Below are 26,206 nucleotides of genomic sequence, written 5' to 3'. Positions count from 1 at the left end.
GAGGTTCCTCTGAGGGTAGGGCTTCATGAGATGCTCCCCAAGCGCAAAAGCCTCATCTGCGATAAACACAAAGCTCATACCCTCAACAGTTTGCTCCCTGGATGGCAGGTTCAGAGTGCCGTTCTTTAGACGACGAGCGAACTCCGTCTGATCAATAACTCCCCCATCCGAATTGCGGCCATTTTTGCCAATATCCAAAAAAATAAACTCATAGTTTGCATTAACTATGGCTAGCATGACTATACTAAAAAAACCTTTATAATTATAATAAAATGTGCCGGAATTCGGAGGGGGGACAATGCGGACGTGCTTCCCATCAATAGCACCCCCACAATTGGGAAAATTCCACTTCTCCAGAAATTGATCAGAAATCTCCAGCCATTGCTCTGCGTTTGAAGGAAACTGTGGGGAAAAAATAAAAAAAAAAATAAAAAATAAAATTAGTGCTTGAGCACATCACATTATTAATTACACACACAGTTGTCTGTTAAATGCTTATGCAACTTGCTAAAAAAATATACAACAGGAAGGCAAAGGTTTGGATATGGGGATGTAACATCTACATACATTTCTTTTCAACCTCCTATTGTTCTTATATTGTAAAGGGCCATACACACTAGAAGATTCTCTGAAGACTTTTTCGTGCAGATTTAACTTTTCTATGTAGTGCAAGGGCCTACCAGATTGCATAGGATTTGAAAGTGTTTGTTGGACCTCATATTATTTGGTTTTGGTAAATCGGAAGGATAAATTGTTCTGACAATCTTCTAGTGTGTATGGCCCATTATACTCACCAGCTAGAGCTGAGATTTACAAACTACGGCCCTCCAGCTGTTGCAGAACTACACATCCCATGAGGCCTTGTAATTCTCTGACATTCACAGACATGACTAGGCATGATGGAAATTGAAGTTCGTGAACAACTGGTGGGCCATAGTTTGAAGACCTCTGAACTTGAGCTTTGGTATATGCTGACTTTGAGATTTAGCATGTGGGTGGGGGGATGGGTAAGTAAAACTGGGCATTTATACATCAATTAGGGCTTGTGGTCAGTGAAGGTTTTAACATCATTACATAAACATACAGAATCATAGGTGGGAATGGATGGACTGATGTATTTTAGATAAATCATTAACTAGGTACTAAAACATTGGCCAAGGAATAATTGTTTGAGGGAAAGCAATAAAATGACCCAAATTCAAAATACTGTTAACAGGCAATGCGTTTAGGGACACATAGGAGAGAATGGTGGGGTGGTTAGTGGGTAATTTTACAAATGGTTAAAGATAATCTACATCTTTACTACTATGTGCATGCGGACAGAGGGTAGTTTACAAATAATGGCCTGTGTCAATTGCTGTACATCCAAAAACATCATAATTCAGGTGAAACTAGTAATACATGTAATGTAATGTAAAAAATCAAACATACCTTGATATAGTCCTTCTGCAAGACCTTGATGATGGCAGAGCAGGTCTCAGGGATGATGACTCCAAGAGCTTGGGGGGAGATGCCTGTGGTGAACTTCAGATCCTGCAGGCTTCTCCCTGTTGCAAGATACCTCAACGTCGCAATTAACCTTTGCTCAGGAGTAATTGCAAGCCGCATACAAGTATCCTGCTTCAGAATATAGGGGGACACCAGGGCAAGAAGACGGTAAAAGATGGGATCCGTCATCCTCAAATAATTCCTGAAGTCATCAGGATTATTTTCCTGGAGCTCCCTCAGCAAGGACATATGAGAAAATTGATCACGGTTAAGCAACCAATTTTTCGTCCAGGAGGTCCGCTTCTTCTTCCTATTGCTCGTACGTCGTCTCAGAGCCAAAACTCCAACACTAACGACAGCAACGGACGAATTCACGGTCGCCATAATAAATTCTCGAACGATGTCTCGGAAAAAAGCGAAATGTCGTCAACCAAACAAATGCTACCGAAATCAGCGCGAGATGCCCAGAAGGGTCACGGCCAAACACTCACTTCCTCTTTTGTAGCGGCGAACGTGCGTGGAACGTAGTGACGTCATTTTCTGTCGGAAGACAAATGTCCTGGGCAAGTTTGGAGCACTTTTCAACAGACAAACAACAAACACACCAGCCGCGAACATTTGTAGGACGTTCCGTCGGCCGACGATCGGTACGTGTGTACGGGGCTTAAGAAAGCGAGGCCAGAACACATTGGCCCCATAAAAGATGATAAAGGAAAAATGGCCACTGAGGACAGAGAAAAGGCGGAAGTGTTAAATAATTTCTTCTCTTCAGTCTTCACAAAGGAATCGGGGGGCTACACGAACCCCGCTTGTAAGGCCGAGCTAAATAATACACCTCAGGAAGTGCCGCCATGGCTAACAGAGGATAGACTTAGAGCTAAATTAGAGAAACTTAACATAAATAAATCCCCGGGACCGGATGGCTTGCACCCAAGGGTTCTAAAGGAGCTCAGTCAGGTGATTGCCAGACCATTATTCTTGATCTTTAAGGATAGTTTACAGACAGGTATGGTGCCAGCTGATTGGAAAAAAGCCAACGTGGTACCAATATTTAAAAAGGGGCCGAGATATATCCCGGGTAACTATAGGCCGGTCAGCCTAACATCAGTAGTCTGCAAAATTTTGGAGGGGATGATAAGGGACCACATACAAGACTTTAGTAATGAAAACGGTATTATAAGTAGTAATCAGCATGGATTCATGAAAAATCGTTCATGCCAAACCAATCTATTAACCTTCTACGATGAAGTGAGCTGCCACTTAGATAAAGGTAAGCCTGTGGATGTGGTGTATCTGGACTTTGCAAAGGCCTTTGACACCGTTCCCCACAAACGCTTACTGTACAAACTAAGGAAGGTAGGTATGGACCATAAGGTGAGTACCTGGATAGAGAACTGGCTCCAGGGGAGAGTACAGAGGGTGGTGATTAATGGGGAGTACTCGGATTGGGCGGGTGTGGAAAGTGGGGTCCCCCAGGGTTCTGTCCTGGGACCAATCCTGTTTAATTTATTCATAAATGATCTAGAGGAGGGGATATCTAGTACAATCTCAGTATTTGCAGATGATACTAAATTAGGCATGCCAATATCTTCTATGCAGGATGTGGAAATCTTGCAAGCAGACCTGAACAAAATAACGGGGTGGGCAACTACATGGCAGATGAGATTTAATGTAGAAAAATGTAAAGTAATGCACTTGGGGGCCAGAAACCAGAAAGCAAGCTACTCACTAGGGGGGGAACCTCTGGGTGAGTCTAGGATGGAAAGGGACCTGGGGGTACTGGTAGACAACAGGCTTGGAAGTGGCATGCAATGCCAAGCCGCTGCAAGCAAAGCCAACAGAATACTGGGTTGTATAAAAAAGGGGATTCACTCCAGAAATAAAGAGATTATTCTCCCACTCTACAAGACTCTGGTCCGGCCACATCTGGAGTATGCTGTCCAGTTCTGGGCACCGGTCCTCAGGAAGGATGTGCTGGAACTGGAGAAAGTCCAGAGAAGGGCAACAAAAATAATTAGGGGAATGGAGGACATCAGCTATGAGGAAAGACTACAAGCACTGAACTTATTCTCTCTGGAGAAGAGACGCTTGAGGGGAGATATGATATCAATGTACAAATACTGTACTGGCGACCCTAGCATAAGGAACAAACTATTTAGAGTAAGGGAATACAATAAGACACGTGGCCACTCACTAAAACTAGAGGAAAGGCGGTTTAACCTTAAAGTGCGTAAGGGGTTCTTCACTGTAAGAGCGGTAAGGATGTGGAATTCTCTTCCACAAGCAGTCGTATCAGCGGGGAGCATTGATAGTTTCAAAAAACTATTGGATGGACACCTTAAAGACCACAACATACAGGGGTATACAATGTATGGTTAAAAGCAAACACACACACATAGGTTGAACTGGATGGACTTGTGTCTTTTTTTCAGCCTCACTAACTATGTAACTATTGCGCTAATATCGTGTGACATAAAACATTGGAACTACCACCATTTTATTCTCTCATAGGGAAATGGGTGCTAATAGGCTGCAGGGGATCTACTGAGACACAGAAAGGGGAATGGGTGCTAATAGGCTGCAGGAGATCTTATAAGAGAAAAGGAGGTGGTTGAAATGAAGCAGATCTCCTGCAGCCTATTAGTATCTATTTCCTCTGCTGAGAATAAAATGGTGGTGGAATTATTTTTCCTTTATTTAATTTTATTTATCTTACTAAGTTGTGTGTTCATTTACCACCCGAACATTATACCCACCCAGCAGAACATTAAACCCACCCAGCAGAACATTAAACCCACCCACCAGAACATTAAACCCACCCACCAGAACATTATTCCCACCCACCAGAACATTATGACCACCCACCAGAACTCCACCAGACAAAGCATCACACTGCCTCCGCCGGCTTGTCTTCTTCCCATAATGCATCCTGGTGCCATCTCTTCGCCCACATCCCTTGCAGCCCCATACACAACAAACTGCAATGCCCATTTCTTTGCTTTAAAAAAACAACAACTTCATGGAAAACATGTTTACTTGCTGCCAAATATACCCCACCCACTTCCAGATGACATTGTAATGAGATAATCTATATTATTCACTTCACCTGTCAGTGATCATAATGTTATGGCTGATCGGTGTACAGTACATACACACTAAAATATGTGGATACATTCATCTATAAAGTGTTAGGTGCTCAAAATATATAAGGGGGGAAGGGGAATAGAAAGGATACGATAAGGGATAAGAAGGGTAATTTAGGGGATCGGCATATTGGTAGGATCTATATAATATGGTATAAATATATAAATATATATATACATGACATAGCATAAATATTGAATATTGTTCTTAGAGAAGCCGATACCCTATATATGTTTATAGTGAGGAAGACCGGGAAAAGGGGGGACAAAGGCAGGACTTTAAATGAGGTGTGCGGAGTCGGTGGTCACAATGAAAAAATGCAGTCATATGGAGATAAAGATTTTAATGTATACATATAGAAATTGCATATATAACAAAAACACATTGGTACAAATTGCATCAACACTACATGTGTAAAATGGCACAATCCCAGAGTAATGAAAAACATCCTAAATACCAGATCATGACTCATGGAATACACAATGAGAAAAGTAGATCATTGATAAAAACACATATAAAAGATAACATGTTAATATTGGTAAGGAGTGCATCCATGATAGGCTCAACGCGTTTCGTGGATACATTACATTCCACTCGTCAGGAGCCAAGTGCACCCCAAATCATCGTTTCAAGGTAAGGTCATTTCAAACAGAGTGTTGTGGATGGGTACTCCCAAAGGGTCAAAGAAGTCTGTTCCGGGAGCTGTAGGGGCCCAGACTGGGGCCAAGGGCATACCACATAGGCATTCCATAGTGTCATGAAGGTGACAAAAGATGTTTAAGAGATGATATCAAGGTATTGATCTCCAAGGATATCTATGGGTAAGGATATTAGATTACTATAAAAAAGGTTTTCACTGTGAATACAGTGACAAATATGAAGTAATAAAATTGGTAAGGAGTAAATCTAGAGGTAAGTATAAATACCTAGATGGATTGAGTTAATCGAAGGAGATAGACTGGATCATCTGAAAAACTTCAGGAATGCTGAAAAAGGAAGAACCGGTAGATAAGAAATAAGAAAATTGGTAAAAGACCACACCCAGCGAGAATGTTAAGTGAGTGAGGGTGACTGAGTTGAGTGAAGTGCAAAATAAGGGGGCAAAAGTGAGGGGGTGAATAAAGGTGAAAAATTAGGGAATGAAGAGGAAAAGTGCCCCAATGCTAAGTGATGATCAAAGAAAAGGGGAGACCAAAAGTGAGAAATGAAGGAATAAAGTGTTGACTGTAGTCCAGACCACCAAGGGCAGTGATAGGGAATGTAAAGGACCAAGGTGCTCAAAAAAGCGTCAGAGGGCAAGTGGGGTGACAATAGGGAATGCTAAGGGAAATACCTGAGGATGGCCACAGCAAGGGGCTCCTAGCGTCACGTCCGCGCTCAAAAGTGGAGGAGGTGTTGTCACGTCCGGGGTCAAGTGCCATCCCGGATCGAGACACACGCCACCTCCCTATATATGAGCGCGAGAGTGGAATCACATGACGGTGCGAGGGCGCTGTCAATGGACGTCACACGCACAGCATGGATGACGTGGCGCCGAGGCGCAGCGGGGAGTCGCCCACACTCCCGCGCCCAATCAGAAGACGGGCAGAAGGGGAGGAGGGAGGCCGCCGAAGCGTCTCGCAGTTCCCGGAAGTGAACAACAGACCATGGGATGTGTCCAACCATGTAATAACAATCTACATGATACGAGTGTAATACTGCCCATGACAGAAGGGACATGATGGAAATGAATATGTATTAATATGTTGTATTGCCAAAAATAGTAGTAGCAAGCCCAAAAAAAGGGGGGGGGGGGGGCCTGCATACGGACCAACCGTAAAACAACCGCACACCTCCATCCCTATGAATATTCAAAATAACAAGACACAGGACAAACAGAGACGAAACAGACAAAAGGACAAAGGACAGTTGGGACTTTAAATGAGGCGGTGCCTGCCCAAGGCTAGCCGCCTCCATCCCTATTAAGTATATAAGGGGGGAAGGGGAATAGAAAGGATACGAAAAGGGATAAGAAGGGTAATTTAGGGGATCGGCATATTGGTAGGATCTATATAATATGGTATAAATATAAAATAATCAAAATAATATTCTCTACAGATCTACTGCTTCCACTTCACACCCACTTCATTCAGATCATAATAGTTGCAGCTATATTAAATAAACTAAAAACCTGTGAAAATTCATGTAATCATACAATAATTTGTGCTCAACATAGTGTTCTCTGCATGTCCACTGCTTCCACTTTGTAACTACTTCAATAAATTTATTTTGCTAAATTAAATCCACAAATGAATGAAAAGTTGATAAGGTGTGAAAGTTCTCCGTGCTCCAAACTGTGCCAGCTGTAGTGTAGCCATGCCTTCTTCCACCTCTTACACACGTGATGGCGAGGGCGCCCCCTTAGTAGTGCTTCCCCACTCACCAGAGCAATATGACTCCCAGCTTTTCAGCTACCAGAGTCACAAACCTCCTTCACACTTTCCTCACCTCCGATGGCAAAGGAACTGGATCCTCCTCGCTCAATCCTGCAAGTCTGCTGCGCTTTCTGTCAGTCTCCCTCCTAGACTTGGCTTCCTCCTCCGACCACTGTTCCAGCAGGAGCTCCGCCTCTTCATACACACTCAGGGAGGAGAGAAAGGGGAAGGATATACAGTACATACACACACAGCACAAGGCCGTGTTCACACTACCAGACGGTTCTCAGGGCTGCAGTTCCACAAGGAGGTGATCTCACTTCTACCCAGACAAGAAGTCTCTATGGAATACAGACAGGAAGTGATGTCAGGTACAGACAGGAAGTTCTGGGTGAGAGGTGAGACGGGAGGAAGTTGAGAGGAGACGTTGATGGAAGTGGCAGCAGAGGAGGTAATAAGATCTTATTTTCTATTTACACCCAGTAACCTCCCGTCATGTCCGTCCTCTTCCTCCATAGTCACTGTGATGTCTTTTATCTCCAGCAGATGATGATAGACACATATATAGTGTGGAAACCTAGATTAACCCCTTCAGGGTTAGAACATTTCCCCACTTTTGGGGCCGGAACATTCTCTTCATTTTGGTGATAAATATTCTAGTAATATGTTCCTCTAAACAAACAGCACTGATAATAAATAGACAAGACAATGACCATCCTGACTAGAGATGGGCTCGGGCGTGTTCGAGTTCACATGTGCTCGATCCCGCCAGGAAGCCGACACTGCACTCCTCTAATCACAGACATTGAGACATTTCCCGATCCGCAGGTGCACGGATCAGTAAATGTCTCACTGCCTGTGATTAGTGGACTGCAGTGTCGGCTTCCTGGTGGGATCGGGCACGTGCGAACTCGAACACGCCCAAACCCATCTCTAATCCTGACCATACATGGCCTACAAAGGGCAATTGTTACACAACACAGGCAGCAAATGGGCAATCATTACAATATGCAGCCAACACAATGATGGAGCGTAGGGGTCAGGAGTATGGAGCATAGAGCCCCTTACATTGCTGGTCAGGAGGAAGAAAACATTCCCCAGCCTGAAATGAAGAATATGTTCCATTATTGGTGTCAGAGGGAGGAAAATAGTGAGGGCTCTGAGGGAAGTATAGGAGCTGAGGGGATCTGAGGGTTTATTAAAGCTGGAAGACTTTAGGGGCCTCTGTATATATGTAGGTATATACCTCTGTATGTAATGTATCTGAAGGACTGAAGTCTGAAGGACTCTAAAAACCTTGAGGGGGTAGTCAAGCTTCAGAGCTCTGAGGGAATAGGGGGCTGGGGGGCTCAGGGGACTCTGAGGAACAGAGGGGGGTCTATGATTGTCCTCCCACCCCACCTGCACTTATTTTTCAGACCTTACAGAACTGGCAATCTTAAAGCGGAGTTCCACCCTGAAATTTTATTTTTTTTTTAATACCCCCGGGACAGTCAGGGCTAGTGCATTCCACAATGGCTAGCCTCTGATCTGTCCCGGGTTGCACTTACCTGTTAGGACAAATACTTACCTTGCAAACGTCTAGTCCAGCGCTGCCATTTCAGATGTGGGCAGCTTAAAGCCAGCGAGATCCTCTTTGGCGTCTTCTTCCGCCTTCTTTGGTCCCACGATGCTCTGCGCCGGCCCTGACGTCACTTCCGGGTTGCGCGCGCCATCCCTCTTCAGCTTCTGGGCATGCCCAAAAGCTGTTTAGAAGGGGATGACGCGCGCGACCCGGAACTGACGTCGGGGCCGGTGCAGGCGCAATGATTCCTGGGAGCTATGACGTCCAGCTCCCAGGAATCATTGCAGAGCCAGGAAGTGACGACGGGCCGCGGCCGAGGAAGGAGGAAGAAGGAAGTAAGGTAAGTATTTTTTCTTCGCTACGAGGTAAGTAAAAAAAAAAAAAATATGCGATTATCCATTTCTTTTTCAGGTGACCCGGAGCGAGAAGATGGAGGTAAGTATAAAAATAGGGTGGAACTCCACTTTAACCATCTTATTGTCCCACTGGTCACGTGATTTGTTCTGGAATATGATGTAAGATGAAGAAGGGAATTCATTCATTTTTTGGTGAGCACTTGTTCTTAGAGGAGTTCTGTTTCAGCTGCAAACCAGCTCAGAAACCAAACAAACCCAACAGAGAAAAGGGAAATTCTGATCTGGCAGGCTAAGAGGGTCCAAGGTCCTCCCAAGATGTAACAAATCCAAAACAGTCCAGATTAAGGCCTCTTGCACACGATACTCCTGTTTGAACATCTCGCAGCTTGAAAAAGCTCAGTACAGCTTTTTCTTTTTTTCTCTGAGCTAAAATAAAGCCCATTAATTGTAATGTGTCTGTGCACACAGGTGTGTAAACAAGCGCTGTGCATTCTTCAGTAAAAACGAAATAGAAAAATCTGCATTTTTGGTCAGTATTTTAAGCCTTCATGCACGCAAATACACAGCAATACGCTTGAATACACGCAAATACATAAAAAAAAAAGTCTGGAAATAGTAGATGCTCAAACAGGAGTATTGTGTGCAAGAGGCCTTGATGGGCTGTATTTTAGCAAAAAAAATAAAAAATCTGTACTGAGCATTTTCTAGCTACAGTGTGCAAGAGGCCTAAATGTATTCTCATGGGGAGAGTAGTTCTTAAATGTACAGCAACTCTCCTATTACTGCCCCTTACATCCACATATTATTATGACCAATACCATCCAAATAATTCTTACCTTCATTTCCCAAAGTTATCCATCTACAAGGAGACCTGTATAGATCAAATGATGGCACCAATGAGGATGGAGGAGGACCGGAGTCACATGACTGAGAAGATACTAAACCTCACCCTGGAGATCATCTACCTGCTGACTGGAGAGGTGAGGAGGATTCTGGGAAGTCACATGATACCATTCTTATCTCTAATAATAATACACAGACCTGACCAGAGAGGCGAGGAGGATTCTGGGATTCTAACATGATTTTCCTATTGGTTCTTCAATACAGAGATTTTCTCCTCTGAAGTCAGGTGATCATATGACCATCACAGTGCCTCCATGTGACTCCCTAATACCTGAGAGACACAACATGCAGAAGATTCTAGAAGTCACCAAAAAGATGATGGAGCTGCTGACAGGAGAGGTGAGCGGTGCTGGGAATTCTGAGACATTAGAAATACGGGGCAAAAATTTGGCAAGAAATATGGGGCTACTTAGGAAACAGTGACCATAGGTCAATTAGTTTCAGTATTAATCATAGTAATCGGAAACACAAGGGTAATATAAGAACACTCAATTTCAAAAGAGGCAATTTCCCAAAACTGCGCTCTCTGCTAGAAAATATCAAATGGGATAGAACCCTGGGAACAAAGAACACGGAGGAAAAATCGGAGTGCTTCAAGAGCATACTAAACAAAGGGATTGGCCAGTGCATTCCAAAGGGAAATACATTTAAAAGAGCAAAACTAAACCCTGTGTGGCTAAACTCCAACATAAAAATGCATATTAATACTAAAGGAAAGGCCTTCAAAAAATACAAGGCTGAGTGGTCATTGGCAGCATTCAAGCATTACAAAGAGTGTAATAAGAAATGTAAAGACGAAATCAAGGCAGCTAAAATAGAACACGAGAGACATATAGCGGAAGAGAGTAAAAAGAACCCCAAAAAATTATTTAAGTATATAAACAGTAAGAAAGCGAGGCCAGAACACATTGGCCCCATAAAAGACGACAAGGGAGATTTGGCCACAGAGGACAGAGAAGAGGCGGAAATGTTAAATAATTTCTTCTCTTCAGTCTTCACAAAAGAATCGGGGGGCTACACTAACCCAGCTTGTAAGGTCAAACTAAACAACACACCTCAGGAAATACCGCCATGGCTAACAGAAGATAGACTTAGAACTAAACTAGAGAAACTTAACCGGTTGCCGACCGCCGCAAGTACATATACTGCGGCGGTCAGCCCCGGCCAGGCAAAGTGACGTGTATATATATACGTCACTAGCCTGTCACTAGCTTGTGAGCCAATAGCGGGCAAGCGCGCGCCCGCGGAGGCGTGCTTACGCCCCGGCTCGTTCCCGAACAAGTCCGTGCATGTGACCGACGGACTCGATGTCCGCCGGTCACTCGCGATCGTCCGCCATGAAGGGAGAAAGGCAGGCGGCTAATGTAAACAAAGCCGCCTGTCATTCTGCCCTGTGTAAAAATGGAGATTATGCGGTTCTACTATGTAGGACAGTTGATCTCTGTTCTTACACCAGTAGCCATGTCCAATCACAGTTAGAAGCACGCCCCTAGGGACACACTTAACCCCTCCTTCCCCAATAAAATTAACCCCTTCCCTGCCAGTGTCATTTTTACAGTAACAGTGCATATGTATAGCACTGATTACTGTAGTAATGTCCCTGGTACCCCCAAAAGTGTCAAAAATGTCAGTCAAGGGTCCGATCTGTCCACCGCAATGTCTCAGTCCCGCAAAAAAAATCGCAGATCGCCGCCATTACTCGTTAAAGAAAAAAAACAACAAAAATTACAAAAATCTTTCCCTTAGTTAGTAAACGCAATAACTTTTGCGCAAACCAATCAAAATACGCCTATTGTGATTTTTTTTACCAAACATAGGTAGCAGAAAACAAATTGGCCTAAAATGTTAAAAAATTTAGATTTTTACATTTTTTTGAGGGGGAATTTCATATAAAAAAATGTGAAATATATTGTTATTTTTGCGAAATTGTCGCTCTTTTTTGTTTATAGCGCATGATCAGAAAATCGCACAGGTGATCAAATACCACCAAAAGAAAGCTCTGTTTGTGGGAAAAAAAGGACGCCAAATTTGTGTAGGTACAGCGTCGCATGACCGCTCAATTGTCCGTTAAAGTCACGCAGTACCGAATCGCAAAATAGGCCCTGGTCAGGAAGGGGGTAAAATCTTCTGGGGCTTAAGTGGTTAACATAAATAAATCACCGGGACCGGATGGCTTGCACCCAAGGTTCTTAAAGAGCTCAGCCAGGTGATTGCCAGACCATTATTCTTGATCTTTAAGGATAGTTTATAGATGGGTATGGTGCCAGCTGACTGGAAAAAAGCCAACGTGGTACCAATATTTAAAAAGGGGTCGAGATATATCCCGGGTAACTATAGACCGGTCAGCCTAACATCAGTAGTCTGCAAGATTTTGGAGGGGTTGATAAGGGACAACATACAAGACTTTAGTAATGAAAACGGTATTATTAGTAGTAATCAGCATGGATTCATGAAAAATTGTTCTTGCCAAACCAATCTATTAACCTTCTACGATGAAGTGAGCTGCCAGCTAGATAAAGGAAGGCCTGTGAATGTGGTGTATCTGGACTTCGCAAAGGCCTTTGACACCGTTCCCCACAAACGCTTATTGTTCAAACTAAGGAAGGTAGGTATGGACCATAAGGTGAGTACCTGGATAGAGAACTGGCTCCCGGGGAGGTTGCAAAGGGTGGTGATTAATGGGGAGTACTCAGATTGGGCGGGTGTGAAAAGTGGGGTCCCCCAGGGTTCTGTCCTGCGGCCAAATCCTGTTTAATTTATTCATAAATGTTCTAGAGGAGGGGATATCTAGTACAATCTCAGTATTTGCGGATGATACTAAACTAAGCATGCCAATATCTTCTATGCAGGATGTGGAAACCTTACAAGCGGACCTGAACAAAATAATGGGGTGGGCAACTACATGGCAGATGAGGTTTAATGTTGAAAAATGTAAAGTAATGCACCTGGGTGCCAGAAACCAGAAAGCAAGCTACTCACTAGGGGGGGAAACCTCTGGGTGAGTCTAGGATGGAAAATGACCTGGGGGTACTGGTAGACAACAGGCTTGGCAGTGGCATGCAATGCCAAGCCGCTGCAAGCAAAGCCAACAGAATACTGAGATGTATAAAAAAGGGAATTCACTCCAGAAATAAAGAGATTATTCTCCCTCTCTACAAGACTCTGGTCCGGCCACATCTGGAGTATGCTGTCCAGTTCTGGGCACCGGTCCTCAGGAAGGATGTGCTGGAACTGGAAAGAGTCCAGAGAAGGGCAACAAAAATAATTAGGGGAATGGAGGACATCAGCTATGAGGAAAGACTACAAGCATTGAACTTATTCTCTCTGGAGAAGAGACGATTGAGGGGGGATATGATATCAATGTACAAATACTGTACTGGCGACCCTAGCATAAGGAACAAACTATTCAGAGAGAGGAGATACAATAAGACACGTGGCCACTCACTAAAACTAGAGGAAAGGCGGTTTAACCTTAAAATACGTAAGGGGTTCTTTACTGTTAGTTCTTTACTGTCAGTAAGGATGTGGAATTCTCTTCCGCAAACAGTCGTATCAGCAGGGAGCATTGATAGTTTCAAAAATTTATTAGATGGGCACCTTAAAGACCACAACATACAGGGGTATACAATGTACAACATACAGGGGTATACAATGTACGGTTAACAGCAAACACACACACACATCATAGGTTGAACTGGATGGACTGATGTCTTTTTTCAACCTCACTTACTATTATCCAGTAACAGACAAGGGATGTGTCTGGATGGTGACTGTATCATTGTGTGTGTCAGGTTCCTATAAGGTGTCAGGATGTCACTGTCGATTTCTCCATGGAGGAGTGGGAGTATTTAGAAGGACACAAGGATCTCTACAAGGACGTCATGATGGAGAATCAGCCGCCCCTCACATCACCGGGTAAGAGGAGACTTTATTGTAAAGGAGAGAGCAGTACGGAGGCTCCACCTAGATCCCCCATCATCTGATAAACACATAGAAACAATGTATTCAGTCAGTGTGTGTGTTTCCTACAGATGGATCCAGTAATGGGAACCCACCAGAGAGATGTCCCCGTCCTCTGTATTCCCGGGATTCCACACAGGAAGGTCACACCATCCCTCACCATCATCAGGTAGATGAGGAACAATCACTGATAGTATCATTAGGATCTGTACATTATCTGCATTGTTACCACTGATGTCATTTTTATTATATATTCAGAGTGGAAACCTCGGGGATTATAATATTGTTGTTAAAGAAGAGTATAAAGAGGAGGATGAGGAGTATGGAGTGATGGAGGAGTTTTCAGAAGGACACAAGGATATGATGGAGCCACCTAATACCAGGAACCCACCAGAGAGATGTCCCCGTCCTCTGTATTCCCGGGATTCCACACAGGAAGATCACACCATCCCTCACTGTTACAAGGTTGGTGGGACGGAGCATCTAGAGCATGGACTTATTGAAGTGATATTTTTAAATGTGATGTCACAATATTTAAGTTTATGTTTTACAGATGACCTCTTCTATTATTTTCTTGATTTAGAGTGGAGATCCAATCAATATAGAATTTGAGGTGAAAGCAGAAGAAGAAGAGAGGTATGTGAGGGATGATCAGCAGTCTATGGAGGAGGATGGAATAACGGGGACATTTATAGAGGAGGACACTCCTACAGAGATCAGCACAGGTGGGTCATTTATAGGGATATTCGGATCGGATATCGGCCCCGATACTGGCAAAATAGCTGGATCGGGGATCGGTAAAATTTAGCGGACCCACGGGTTGATCCGGGGCGTCACTACTATGTTGCATGTTAATGCTATTCTCCAGGCTTCTGACCCTCCCTTAATCCCTTCAATTGGAGAAAAAAAATCTTTTACTCATCTAATTCTACAGTTGCAGGCATTCTTCTTCTGTTTATGGGGGGGGGGGGGGTTCGTCTTTCTTTCGGTATTCACATCACTGGCTGTGTGATGTGGACATTTCCTATTGGATGTCCAGCAGCAGGATTTAGAAGAGTGACATCAGCGGAAGGGGGTGGCACTGGCATATCTGCAGTGCTAAATTTACCGTTTAGTACGTTTTGTTATAAGGTATCTGCCAATCCCGATCCGGAAGTATTATTTTGTTATATTATTCACAAAATGAATCAGCGCTAATGGAATGAAATCTCAAAGGTTCTAGGAGAGCTGACTTTGCATCGTGCTATAAAAATCCTGAATAAAACGTAAAATTAAAACAATAGGACTTGGACTTGCGTTATCACTGGTGGGCCTGAAACATATCAGACCAAAACACTCTCTTCAACAATTCGGGTAAAATATATAAAATCAACCAAAATATCGCATCATGTGGTCAAAGTCGCAAAATCAAGCATATATCTGTCTTCAATCTCAGAATCTAAAACCGATCATCATAAAAACAGCCAAACTAGCACAACATGCGATCAACGTTGCAAAGAAACATGTGTGTGTCTGCCTTCAATCCAAAAGCCAAATGATCGCTGAACACATCCAAAAAACAAATGGTATCAGAAGATGATGAATAAATTAGATGAATAAATTATGTATGAGTGATGAATCCACGTGTTCCAATATTAATCTAAGTGTATAAACGAATGTATAAAATCTATATATAAAAATCATACAATATTAAAATAAATAGATATCTGTAAAAAACAAAAATTCAATAGTTTAAATTTAGAAGTGCAGATAAGTGTTGAAAGTCCGTGATAGTGAAATTTTATCTCTCAATAAGGATAAATTAATAATGAATGAATAAATAGATGATAAATAAATATATATAAATAAAGTTCTTGTGCAATAATTGATGTGAAAAAAAGGGGATAATAACCGTGCTAAAGGTGACAAAGAAATAAGTGAAGCAGCGACTTCAAGTGTGACCACACCCTCAAATCAATATAAATACAATAAGTCGCGCTAAAATGATATAGAACAAAATAAATGTCCAACAAGCAAAATGTCCCAAATTGTGAACGTGAATGAAGAAATAATGTTGAAAATCTTGATCAGCACACAAAGCAATCTAAAGTCCCTTAGGAAATGTGCTTAGCAGACAGGCACTTAAAAATTGCGAAATTCATATGCCAAGGTGACTTGATTGCGTGGAGTTTCATCCAAGGAGACGTTATCAAAGGTTTTGATAACGTCTCCTTGGACGAAACGCCGTTAGGTCATGGCGTGCTGACGTCATCCCCGGAAGCGCATTGAGGGAGCGGATGTGCTTTGCCGTCCGGCCGGCGGCTCCACATTCCTTCGTGTTTTTATCTACTATCACTTGTAAGTGTTTTTCTTTTAATAATAAATAGTTTTTGAAGATTTTACACTATTGGCGCCTTTCTCTTTGTCCGGGCTGGTCTGGTTCCATCCATTGGCAATACCCTGGTCCCTGAGATTTTATATTGGCTACATCCACTGGCATCATTCTGGTCCCTGAGTTTGTCTGCTTATACGTCGGGGGAGCGCATAGAGCAACTACATCTTGTGCATCATAATTTGTGATCTGGTAAGAGGCTTATGGTGTCCTTGGGTGTCATGTTGGTGATTAGATGTACTCGGATTATATCTGAATTCTGCTGATCATATATCTTAATCTGGTAAGAGGCTTTACGTTCGGTGGTGGTTCTTCCTCCTTTCTCATCACTGGGATAGATATCTATGTTTGTGATATATTTTTCTGGTAAGCAGCTTCACAATTGGTGACGGATACTCACACTTTATGTGGTGGAATTGTTTTTGGATTATTTTCAACACTTATTGTACGGTATCACGCTATGTAGTATTCTTCTTTTTTATATGATTTATGACACTTTCACATCGAGTATTCAATGCTGAAACTCCACGTAATCAAGTCACCTAGGCATATGAATTTCGCAATTTTTAAGTGCCTGTCTGGTAGGCACATTTCCTAAGGGACTTTAGATTGCTTTGTGTGCTGATCAAGATTTTCAACATTATTTCTTCATTCACGTTCACAATTTGGGACATTTTGCTTGTTGGGCAATAATTGATGTGACTGTTAGTGATCAAATAAAGTCCATGGTGCTCAAATAAATAAAGTGACAATTGGTGATTTATCTTTAAAACAATTTGGTGAAGTTCCAGTGATGTGATCCGAAGTGAGCAGAAATCATTTAGGTGCAATGGCCGCTCACCTCATTGCACCATTACAGGCGCTTTTTGCTGGTATATGACCCTGGAATAGGGATGCTGGATTTCCTTAATAGGCTTGTAGTTATGCTGGTGTCCACTATTATAGATATCGATGACTACTGAATTCCACCGCTTCCTCAATATCAGCCTTTCGCAATGAATGCTCCAATGCTCCCCGTGTACTCAAAGAAATATATTGATAGTATGTCATAAAATCAATATTTATTCAAAAAACATAGAACACTCACATTTAAAATGACGATAACAGGCAGCTGCACTAATGCGGTAATAATCCTCTGGGTACTTCCGTAAAGTCACATGGTTTGTGACCCAGAGGATTATTACCGCATTAGTGCGGCTGCCTGTTATCGTCATTTTAAATGTGAGTGTTCTATGTTTTTTGAATAAATATTGATTTTATGACATACTATCAATATATTTCTTTGAGTACACGGGGAGCATTGGAGCATTCATTGCGAAAGGCTGATATTGAGGAAGCGGTGGAATTCAGTAGTCATCGATATCTATAATAGTGGACACCAGCATAACTACAAGCCTATTAAGGAAATCCAGCATCCCTATTCCAGGGTCATATACCAGCAAAAAGCGCCTGTAATGGTGCAATGAGGTGAGCGGCCATTGCACCTAAATGATTTCTGCTCACTTCGGATCACATCACTGGAACTTCACCAAATTGTTTTAAAGAGAAATCACCAATTGTCACTTTATTTATTTGAGCACCATGAACTTTATTTGATCACTAACAGTCACATCAATTATTGCACAAGGACTTTATTTATATATATTTATTTATCATCTATTTATTTATTCATTATTAATTTATCCTTATTGAGAGATAAAATTTCACTATCACGGACTTTCAACACTTATCTGCACTTCTAAATTTATGGAACGGGTAATATATACTGCGCTAACCTTAATGTGAAATATCAAGAAAAAGTGCACGTGCAAACGTGTACCCACTCCTTAAATGAGTAATTATTGCTGAAAATATATTGTATTAAACTATTTAAACCATATTCAATTGTGATGTATTATCCACTGTGAAGTGCACATACAACTCTGTGTATCAATGACTAAAATAAATAAATAAATAAATACAATAAATATATGTGTGATTTAGGTAAGAATAAATAAATAACAATAAATAGCATAAATAACATAAATGATAGTCCGTGAATGATTATACTTTTAAGTGCCAAAAAAAAACGTGCTCATAAAGTCTCTGAAGTGCTGGGTTGGTTCGTGCAGAACGGTGATTCTTAAGGTACTATCACTCTGTGCCAAATGGGGTAAGGTAGCACACTTACCAGATGGTGTGGATTCCAATGGCGTACGCCGAATGGAATCTAACAGGCTTAATGCTGCTGCTCCTGTGTATGAATGCGTGGGTGGACGTTTCTCCTTATGGACATAGGATGGACACTCCGCATGGAAGAAAAAAATTGATGCTCCTCATAGTGTAAAAAGGTTTTTCCTTTTATTGAACTCTCTTAAAAATGCACATCAATATTCACACACAATGTCCAAATAAAAACTCCATAAAATCCCCGATCAAAACTGCAGCTGATACTTTAAAAAATTCCCAAGTGATAAAAGCACTCCAAAAAGAACGTGGGTGACACAGCAAAACAAAATAGCCCCAAACAATGTTGGGGTCGATGAGCAATAAGCCGCTGCTGAGCTCCTAAGATGCCTTACGGCTGAGTAAAACCATAGGACGCTGAGTCGTTTTTACACTATGAGGAGCATCAATTTTTGTCCATCCTATGTCCATAAGGAGAAACGTCCACCCACGCATTCATACACAGGAGCAGCAGCATTAAGCCTGTTAGATTCCATTCGGCGTACGCCATTGGAATCCACACCATCTGGTAAGTGTGCTACCTTACCCCATTTGGCACAGAGTGATAGTACCTTAAGAATCACCGTTCTGCACGAACCAACCCAGCACTTCAGAGACTTTATGAGCACGTTTTTTTTTGGCACTTAAAAGTATAATCATTCACGGACTATCATTTATGTTATTTATGCTATTTATTGTTATTTATTTATTCTTACCTAAATCACACATATATTTATTGTATTTATTTATTTATTTATTTTAGTCATTGATACACAGAGTTGTATGTGCACTTCACAGTGGATAATACATCACAATTGAATATGGTTTAAATAGTTTAATACAATATATTTTCAGCAATAATTACTCATTTAAGGAGTGGGTACACGTTTGCACGTGCACTTTTTCTTGATATTTCACATTAAGGTTAGCGCAGTATATATTACCCGTTCCATATTTCTTGAGATCACTCCTTGTACAGTTAGTGATTTTTGAATACTTGCTGCTTCCCTATAGATATTGATAATTGTACACCTAGGCGCGAGTACATTCACTATTTATTTACTTCTAAATTTAAACTATTGAATTTTTGTTTTTTACAGATATCTATTTATTTTAATATTGTATGATTTTTATATATAGATTTTATACATTTGTTTATACACTTAGATTAATATTGGAACACGTGGATTCATCACTCATACATAATTTATTTATCATCTTCTGATACCATTTGTTTTTTGGATGTGTTCAGCGATCATTTGGCTTTTGGATTGAAGGCAGACACAGTATGGTTATGAGTAAGCGACGGGGAATGTCGTGAAACGCGTCAACCTATACATCTGCTTGTACACTGTCTGTCTTTATTTGATCTTACTTGAAGAATAAAGGAAACACTCTTTGATTTCATAAAAATACCAACCAGAGTGCGGTCATACTTCTTCATACTTTGAAGGCAGACACACACATGTTTCTTTGCGACGTTGATCGCATGTTGTGCTAGTTTGGCTGTTTTTATGATTATCGGTTTTAGATTCTGAGATTGAAGACAGATATATGCTTGATTTTGCGACTTTGACCACATGATGCGATATTTTGGTTGATTTTATATATTTTACCCGAATTGTTGAAGAGAGTGTTTTGGTCTGATATGTTTCAGGCCCACCAGTGATAACGCAAGTCCAAGTCCTATTGTTTTAATTTTACGTTTTATTCAGGATTTTTATAGCATGATGTAAAGTCAGCTCTCCTAGAACCTTTGAGATTTCATTCCATTAGCGCTGATTCATTTTGTGCATAATATTTCTGTCAGTATTTGGTGAAAATACCAGTATTGGCTGCTGATGGACTTTGTCCTAATCTCATATCTACCATTTAAATGGAGATTTGCCATTCATAATACACCAATAGCTCATCCGCAGTCCCTCTCATTCTGATACCTAAGTGGCAGCGCATATATCACCTTTTTCTTTTCTATATTATTTTGTTATAAGCTCACAAAACAGTACTTCCGGATCGGTATCAGGATCAGCGGTTTCACAAAGCCAAAGATCGGGATCGGGACCAGAAAAGTCGGATCGGTGCATCACTAGTCATTAACACTAAATACATTCTCCACCCATACTGCTCACTGATTGGTCCAGAGTAGGGCAAGGACTGGGTGATATCAGCCTGTAATACCCTGGTCACTTTCCTGAGCTGTGTTCCCCATCCTGTATTCCTGTTTTTCTCGCGGATAATCTTCCTTCTCTGTGCTGCAGACACAATTTATGTATCTAGACTGGATTTATGGAGATTCTGGGGTTCAGCTGGCAGCAAAATGTTCATTTTCACCAGAAGAGTTACTAGATCTAGGCACCTGGGGTCAGAGTCGGGACAAGGGGTGGGAAGGAGGGGGCGGCTGCCCTGGGCAATGTGGTATCATGCGAGGTGGGGGGGAGGGGGGGTGGGGCCACCTCAAGGAAATTGAGGGGGGAAGGGGTCTGTGTTGGGAGGAGGAATTTAAGGAGCATCAGGGACTAAGAATTGTTATAGGAAGGGAAATTTGGGTGTGTGCTAGAAGTGATGATTCATGGGTGATTTGTGTTGGGAGGGGGTGGGAGAAGGGGATTTGTGCTAGGAGGGTCAATTTTGGGGGGTTTGTACTAGAATAGGTGATATGGTAAAGGGGGGATTTGTACTAGGAGGAGAATATCTTTTGGGGGGGGGGGATTTGTGCTAGTAGGGATGTGCGGGCTAATCATGCAGATTAGTGCCCAATGTTTTTTTTTTTTTTGGGGTGGGGAGATTTTTGCTGACACATAATGCTCATACATATTGGGGGGGCACAGATTGATATGTTCGCCCTGGGATATAGGTGACCTTCTACCGGCACTGCCTGGGATATGTGCTTTAGATTTCCTTCCCCATGCCCAGGTCTAGTAAGCTCTCTGATAGAAAAATTCTCCCGGGGTTACTTACTCTGCTGTTCTCTGGCTGTAAACAAACAATTCAGCCAAGCGCTCACTCCAAAGGGGAAGACCGGCGTGCTGCTCTCCTCAGGCAGGGAACACCAACATGGGTACATAAAAGAAAAGAAAAAGGAGGCGCAAACACCTAGTGCATTACCCATGGTCACTGTTTATAAAATTTTGAACTGGAACTTCTCCTTGAAGATAGGACTGCTAACGCGTTTCGGGAGTCAAGCTCCCTTCCTCAGAGCTGGTCATACCAGTAGCAGATCAAAATATATATTAGCTTCAATTAAACCGGTTCATCCCCCTTCCTCCCCCCAGAAGGAGTGGGCGGGACCGTCCAGTGCACCAAATAGCCTTCTCCGCCTTAGATGAATATTAACTCTCAGAACACCAGTGGCCACCAACTTGTAGTTGGAAGCACAACCCAAAAAACCCAAATGGCGAAAACACAAATGGAGAAAACAACAGGACCCACAGAATCATGAAATGTAAACCAGGGAAGAAAAACCAAGGGAAAAAAATATAAAAACGCATAACATTTTGTGTCATGAAGTTGTAGCTATGTGTGCACACTCTGGGTGGGATGAGCTCCTACTTATTGGCAGGTTCATGGGTTATGTGTGTTGTGTTGTGAACTTACCCATCCAAGATCTCTCTTGTGGCCCTACCTGTACACCGATGGTGACATGACATCAGAGTCCCCGCCCTCCCTGCGCCACCGACCACCGGTCCCCACACATCCAGAGCCCCTCACGTGCCGAAGTGAAGCCGGCTCGGCGGTCGCTAATGGTGTCCAGAACACAATCTCCTCAGAGGGATGTCACTTCCGGGTTCTGGAACGCATGCCATCCACTCTGCGTTCCGGAACCCGTGTCGCGTCACTTCCGGGGGCCGGGGCAGAGACTTAGTGTAAGGCCTCTGTCCGTAGCCATGGGAGCCTGTAAACAGCCTCCGCTCGATCCCCGGCCTGTCTGGCTGTCACCAATCGGCCAGAGGGATGAGCTGCACCCTGAATAAGACACCAAATAAGACTTAAATCAATGTATAAAATTGTCACTTGTGTCTGGGAAGGAAAACAGTCGTGCAGTCAACATGGCCAATCAAATAAGGAGACGCCTGGTTGAACAACCAGAACAGGGGATAGATCAGAGTGCTCCACATGCACACTCGCGCATCAATTCACACAGATACAGGGACTGATCCTTAGTGACCCCTGAATTCCCCCTGTGCATCTCTACATCATATAGATTCCTCGACTATGTCCCCTTAGCTTTTGATGATTGAACAATAACATCAATACTCTGAGCTCAAGAGTGGCACCAGATGTTAAAAAAAGGTCACTGGAATTAATTCACTTGGACTTCTTCCCTATATTATTTGGAACTCTGTGTATGCCCCCCAAAAAACATGGTGTTTGATAAATTAATCGATCAAAAGTGCTGGTTTTGGGCTGGCAGAGAGCCAGACGGGAATCAGAAGAATAAATAAAAATAAATAAAAATGATAAGAATGAAAACCTCCTTTTTAGTGTTAATGCGCACTGGACAGTCGCGCCCTACCTCCCTTTTTTGGATACAAATCCGGGTAGAGTCCACCAACTCTAGTGTACCATGTAATGTTCCAACCTGATAGCATGCAGTACTAATGTCATTGCATTTTCGATGAAAAATTGTCCTATACACAAGTGTGTATATTAATTAAAAATAATGATAAAAAATAATAATAATATTGCATAATTCAAGTAACCTATGCATGTACAGCTAAAAGATATAGAAACATCTAAAACCATTAATTTGGTGCACTGGACAGCCCCGCCCACTCCCACTGGGGGGTGGAAGGGGGATGAACCGGTTTAACTGAAGCTAATATATATTTTGATCTGCTACTGGTATGACCAGCTCTGAGGAAGGGAGCTTGACTCCCGAAACGCGTTAGCAGTCCTATCTTCAAGGACATGTTCCAGTTCATGTGTGATGGATTCTTGTAACACGATTTTAATTATCTTCATGTCTGTGAGTATGCATTTGGCATTTTAATAAAATTTTATAAACAGTGACCACGGGTAATGCACTAGGTGTTTGCGCCTCCTTTTTCTTTTCTTTTATGTTCTCTGGCTGTGCCTGACTTATGAGTCCTGACCCTTACACTGTATAATTTATATTGTACATTACATACTCCTGACCCCTGCATTATATACTCTATGCTGTACATTACATACTCCTGACCCCTACACTATATACTATATGTTGTACATTACATACTCCTGATCCCTACACTATATACTATATGTTGTACATTACATACTCCTGATCCCTGTACTATATACTCTATGTTGTACATTACATACTCCTGACCCCTACACTATATACTATATGTTGTACATTGCATACTCCTTACCCCTGCACTGTATACTCTATGTTGTACATTACATAGTCCTGACTTCTGCTTTCTCTCTCCTCTACCCACTGCTATATATACACATAATATGGATTCTCTTTTGTTACACCCATTTTCTACCAGCTGGACATTTTATATCGGTAGATAGTGAGTAGGTGTTCCACACATCAAGGCGTGACCTGGCGTAGGTCCAGACTGAGGCTGCCATTTACTATCATACAGCAGGTCTTGACTTGATGTGTGGCTCCTGGGACACCTAGTCACCCTCTACCATTTACTAGTTACCTTGAGGGTGGAATTGTAAGATCCTCAGAGACAAAGCTGTCTGATGTGGGCGGAGTCCTGGTTTAGGGGAACCAATCTGCTGATGTCTAGTAATAATCTTTGTATTTCTATTTTAGTAGATGGACGGGAGATGAGGAAAACCTCAGAGGATTGTCTCACTTTGTCTCCAGACTGTAAAGTAGAAGATGAGGACATCACACAGTATAGTCCAGGAGAAAACCCGGCTACCTCAAATGTCCATCCGGCACCACACAGTGTAGATGGACCATCGTATACCTCTTATCCTGAGGAACCCCAGACTGTGAGGGACAGTGCCGGACCATCGTATTCCTCTTATCCTGAGGAACCTCAGACTGTGAGGGACGGTGCTGTCCTTCCAACAGATAAGAGGTTTTCCTGTACTGAGTGTGGGAAGTGTTTCTGTTCTAACTATGGTCTTAATGTGCATAAAAGAACTCACACAGGAGAAAAACCGTACTCCTGTCCTGAGTGCAGGAAATGTTTTTCACAGAAGTCCACTCTTAACAAACATCAGAGATCTCACTCGGGGCAGAAGCCGTATTGCTGTTCTAAGTGCGGGAAAAGTTTTTCACAAAAGTCTCATCTTTACACACATAAAAGATCTCACATGGGGGAGAAGCCGTATTCCTGCCCTGAGTGCGGGAAATGTTTTTCACAGAAGTCCACTCTTAAAAAACATCAGAGATCTCACTCTGGGGAGAAGCCGTTTTCCTGTCCTGAGTGCGGGAAATCTTTTTCACAGATGTCCTCTCTTTACACACATCAGAGAACTCACACCGGGGAGAAGCCGTTTTCCTGTGCTGAGTGTGGGAAATGTTTTTCACAGAAGTCCAATCTTTACATACATCAGAGATCTCACATAAGAGAGAAGCCGTATTCCTGTCCTGAGTGCAGGAAATGTTTTTCACAGAAGTCCTCTCTTTACAGACATCAGAGAACTCACACGGGGGAGAAGCCATATTCCTGTCCTGAGTGTGGGAAATGTTGTTCACAGAAGTCTCATCTTTACATACATCAGAGATCTCACACAGGGAAGAAGCCGCTTTCCTGTCCTGAGTGAGGGAATTGTTCCTCAATGAAGTCCTGTCTTCCTGTACATCAGGGATGGCACACAACCCTGGAGGTGTATTAGTGCCTTGAGTGCAGGAAATGTCTTCTTTATGAATGTTGCTGGATATGTGGGGAAGAAGCACACCTGATATACACCTCAGATATACTCCATGGCTGATTGTCATGTAAGAAACAGTTGATAAGGAGATGAGAGATGATCAGAGACATGGATGAAGTGTTGTACCGTGTTGGCTTTTCATTGGCTGAGTAAAGTTTGGGGTGTAGAGTGGTAAGTAGAGCCGTGAAATGAAGGAATCACCTTCAGAATGTCTTGCTTGTCTGTGTGACGGTTACTGATAATGATATAGCGGGTTACAGAGCTAGAAGCTGTGAGATCCCATATATCTTTATCAGTAAACTTTACACAGACAAGACAGAAATTCTGAAGTTGATGTCCTTCATTTCAAGGCTCTACTTACCAGTGGTGACCCCGAAGCGTGTCTTTCTGTCTTCATTCCATCCTTCTCCCATCCCCCAACAAGAGGGAAGGAGAACTCGGAGATAAACTAGGTGAGAACTTCTTTCCTTTGCTCCTGTGTGGGTTTGGGTGGCTTGGCGGAGTGCGGCACGAGAGGTAACACCGCTTGTCTTTATATTTCTACATATCTTGTCTGGGTGGAGATTATTGGTTGGAAAATATTTATACTGTTTGATATTCTGTAAATAATTTCTGTTTTCCCTTTGAAGGGAGATATTATGTGTGGTTTGATGAAGCGATTGGCTCAATAGTTACCACTTCACTTCACATGTTTAGTTTTTATAAAACAGATGAAAAAATATGACAAGCATTCATTCATCCATGACAAATGTTGGTCTTGTTTTATGTCATTCAGTGATTTCCTATGATCATTGGGTCCATCTAGTGGCCATAATGCAGTATTGAACTTTTTCCTGATTGAGGTCTTTTGGAACTAATACCTCATTATGGCCACTAGTTGGAGCTGACGATTATAGGAAATCACTGTGTTTATTAGCATATGGCCAGAATTTGTCACGGCTGGACACATGCTTGTCACACTCACCCAACTTATTCT

General features: G+C 42.3%; 3 protein-coding genes across 3 annotated transcripts in view; 2 read left to right on the top strand and 1 right to left on the bottom strand.

The window, feature by feature from the left end:
• The window catches only part of LOC309550250 (uncharacterized protein), a gene marked incomplete at both ends in the record, with an annotated part of 974,848 nt that overhangs the window by 177,914 nt on the left and 770,728 nt on the right, over window positions 1-26,206 (bottom strand). The gene's annotated exons all lie outside the window — the stretch shown is intronic.
• The window catches only part of LOC309549816 (uncharacterized protein), a gene marked incomplete at its 5' end in the record, with an annotated part of 247,447 nt that overhangs the window by 142,996 nt on the left and 78,245 nt on the right, over window positions 1-26,206 (top strand). The gene's annotated exons all lie outside the window — the stretch shown is intronic.
• Window positions 7,456-26,206, top strand: part of LOC309549807 (uncharacterized protein) — a gene marked incomplete at its 3' end in the record, with an annotated part of 245,362 nt that continues 226,611 nt past the window's right edge. Inside the window, exons 1-6 of the mRNA XM_082250310.1 lie at window positions 7,456-7,497; window positions 9,833-9,946; window positions 10,074-10,208; window positions 13,661-13,784; window positions 13,901-13,998; window positions 14,088-14,298. Of these exons, the coding sequence (XP_082106436.1) occupies window positions 7,477-7,497; window positions 9,833-9,946; window positions 10,074-10,208; window positions 13,661-13,784; window positions 13,901-13,998; window positions 14,088-14,298 (703 nt within the window). The 5' untranslated portion in view covers window positions 7,456-7,476. The remainder of the gene's footprint in view (window positions 7,498-9,832; window positions 9,947-10,073; window positions 10,209-13,660; window positions 13,785-13,900; window positions 13,999-14,087; window positions 14,299-26,206) is intronic.

Source organism: Pelophylax lessonae (assembly GCF_965119305.1).
Source record: "Pelophylax lessonae genome assembly, chromosome: 3".
In the NCBI taxonomy this organism is placed as follows: domain Eukaryota; kingdom Metazoa; phylum Chordata; class Amphibia; order Anura; family Ranidae; genus Pelophylax; species Pelophylax lessonae.
Note: the sequence above shows the minus strand (reverse complement) of the source record. Positions and strands in the feature narration are given on the sequence as shown.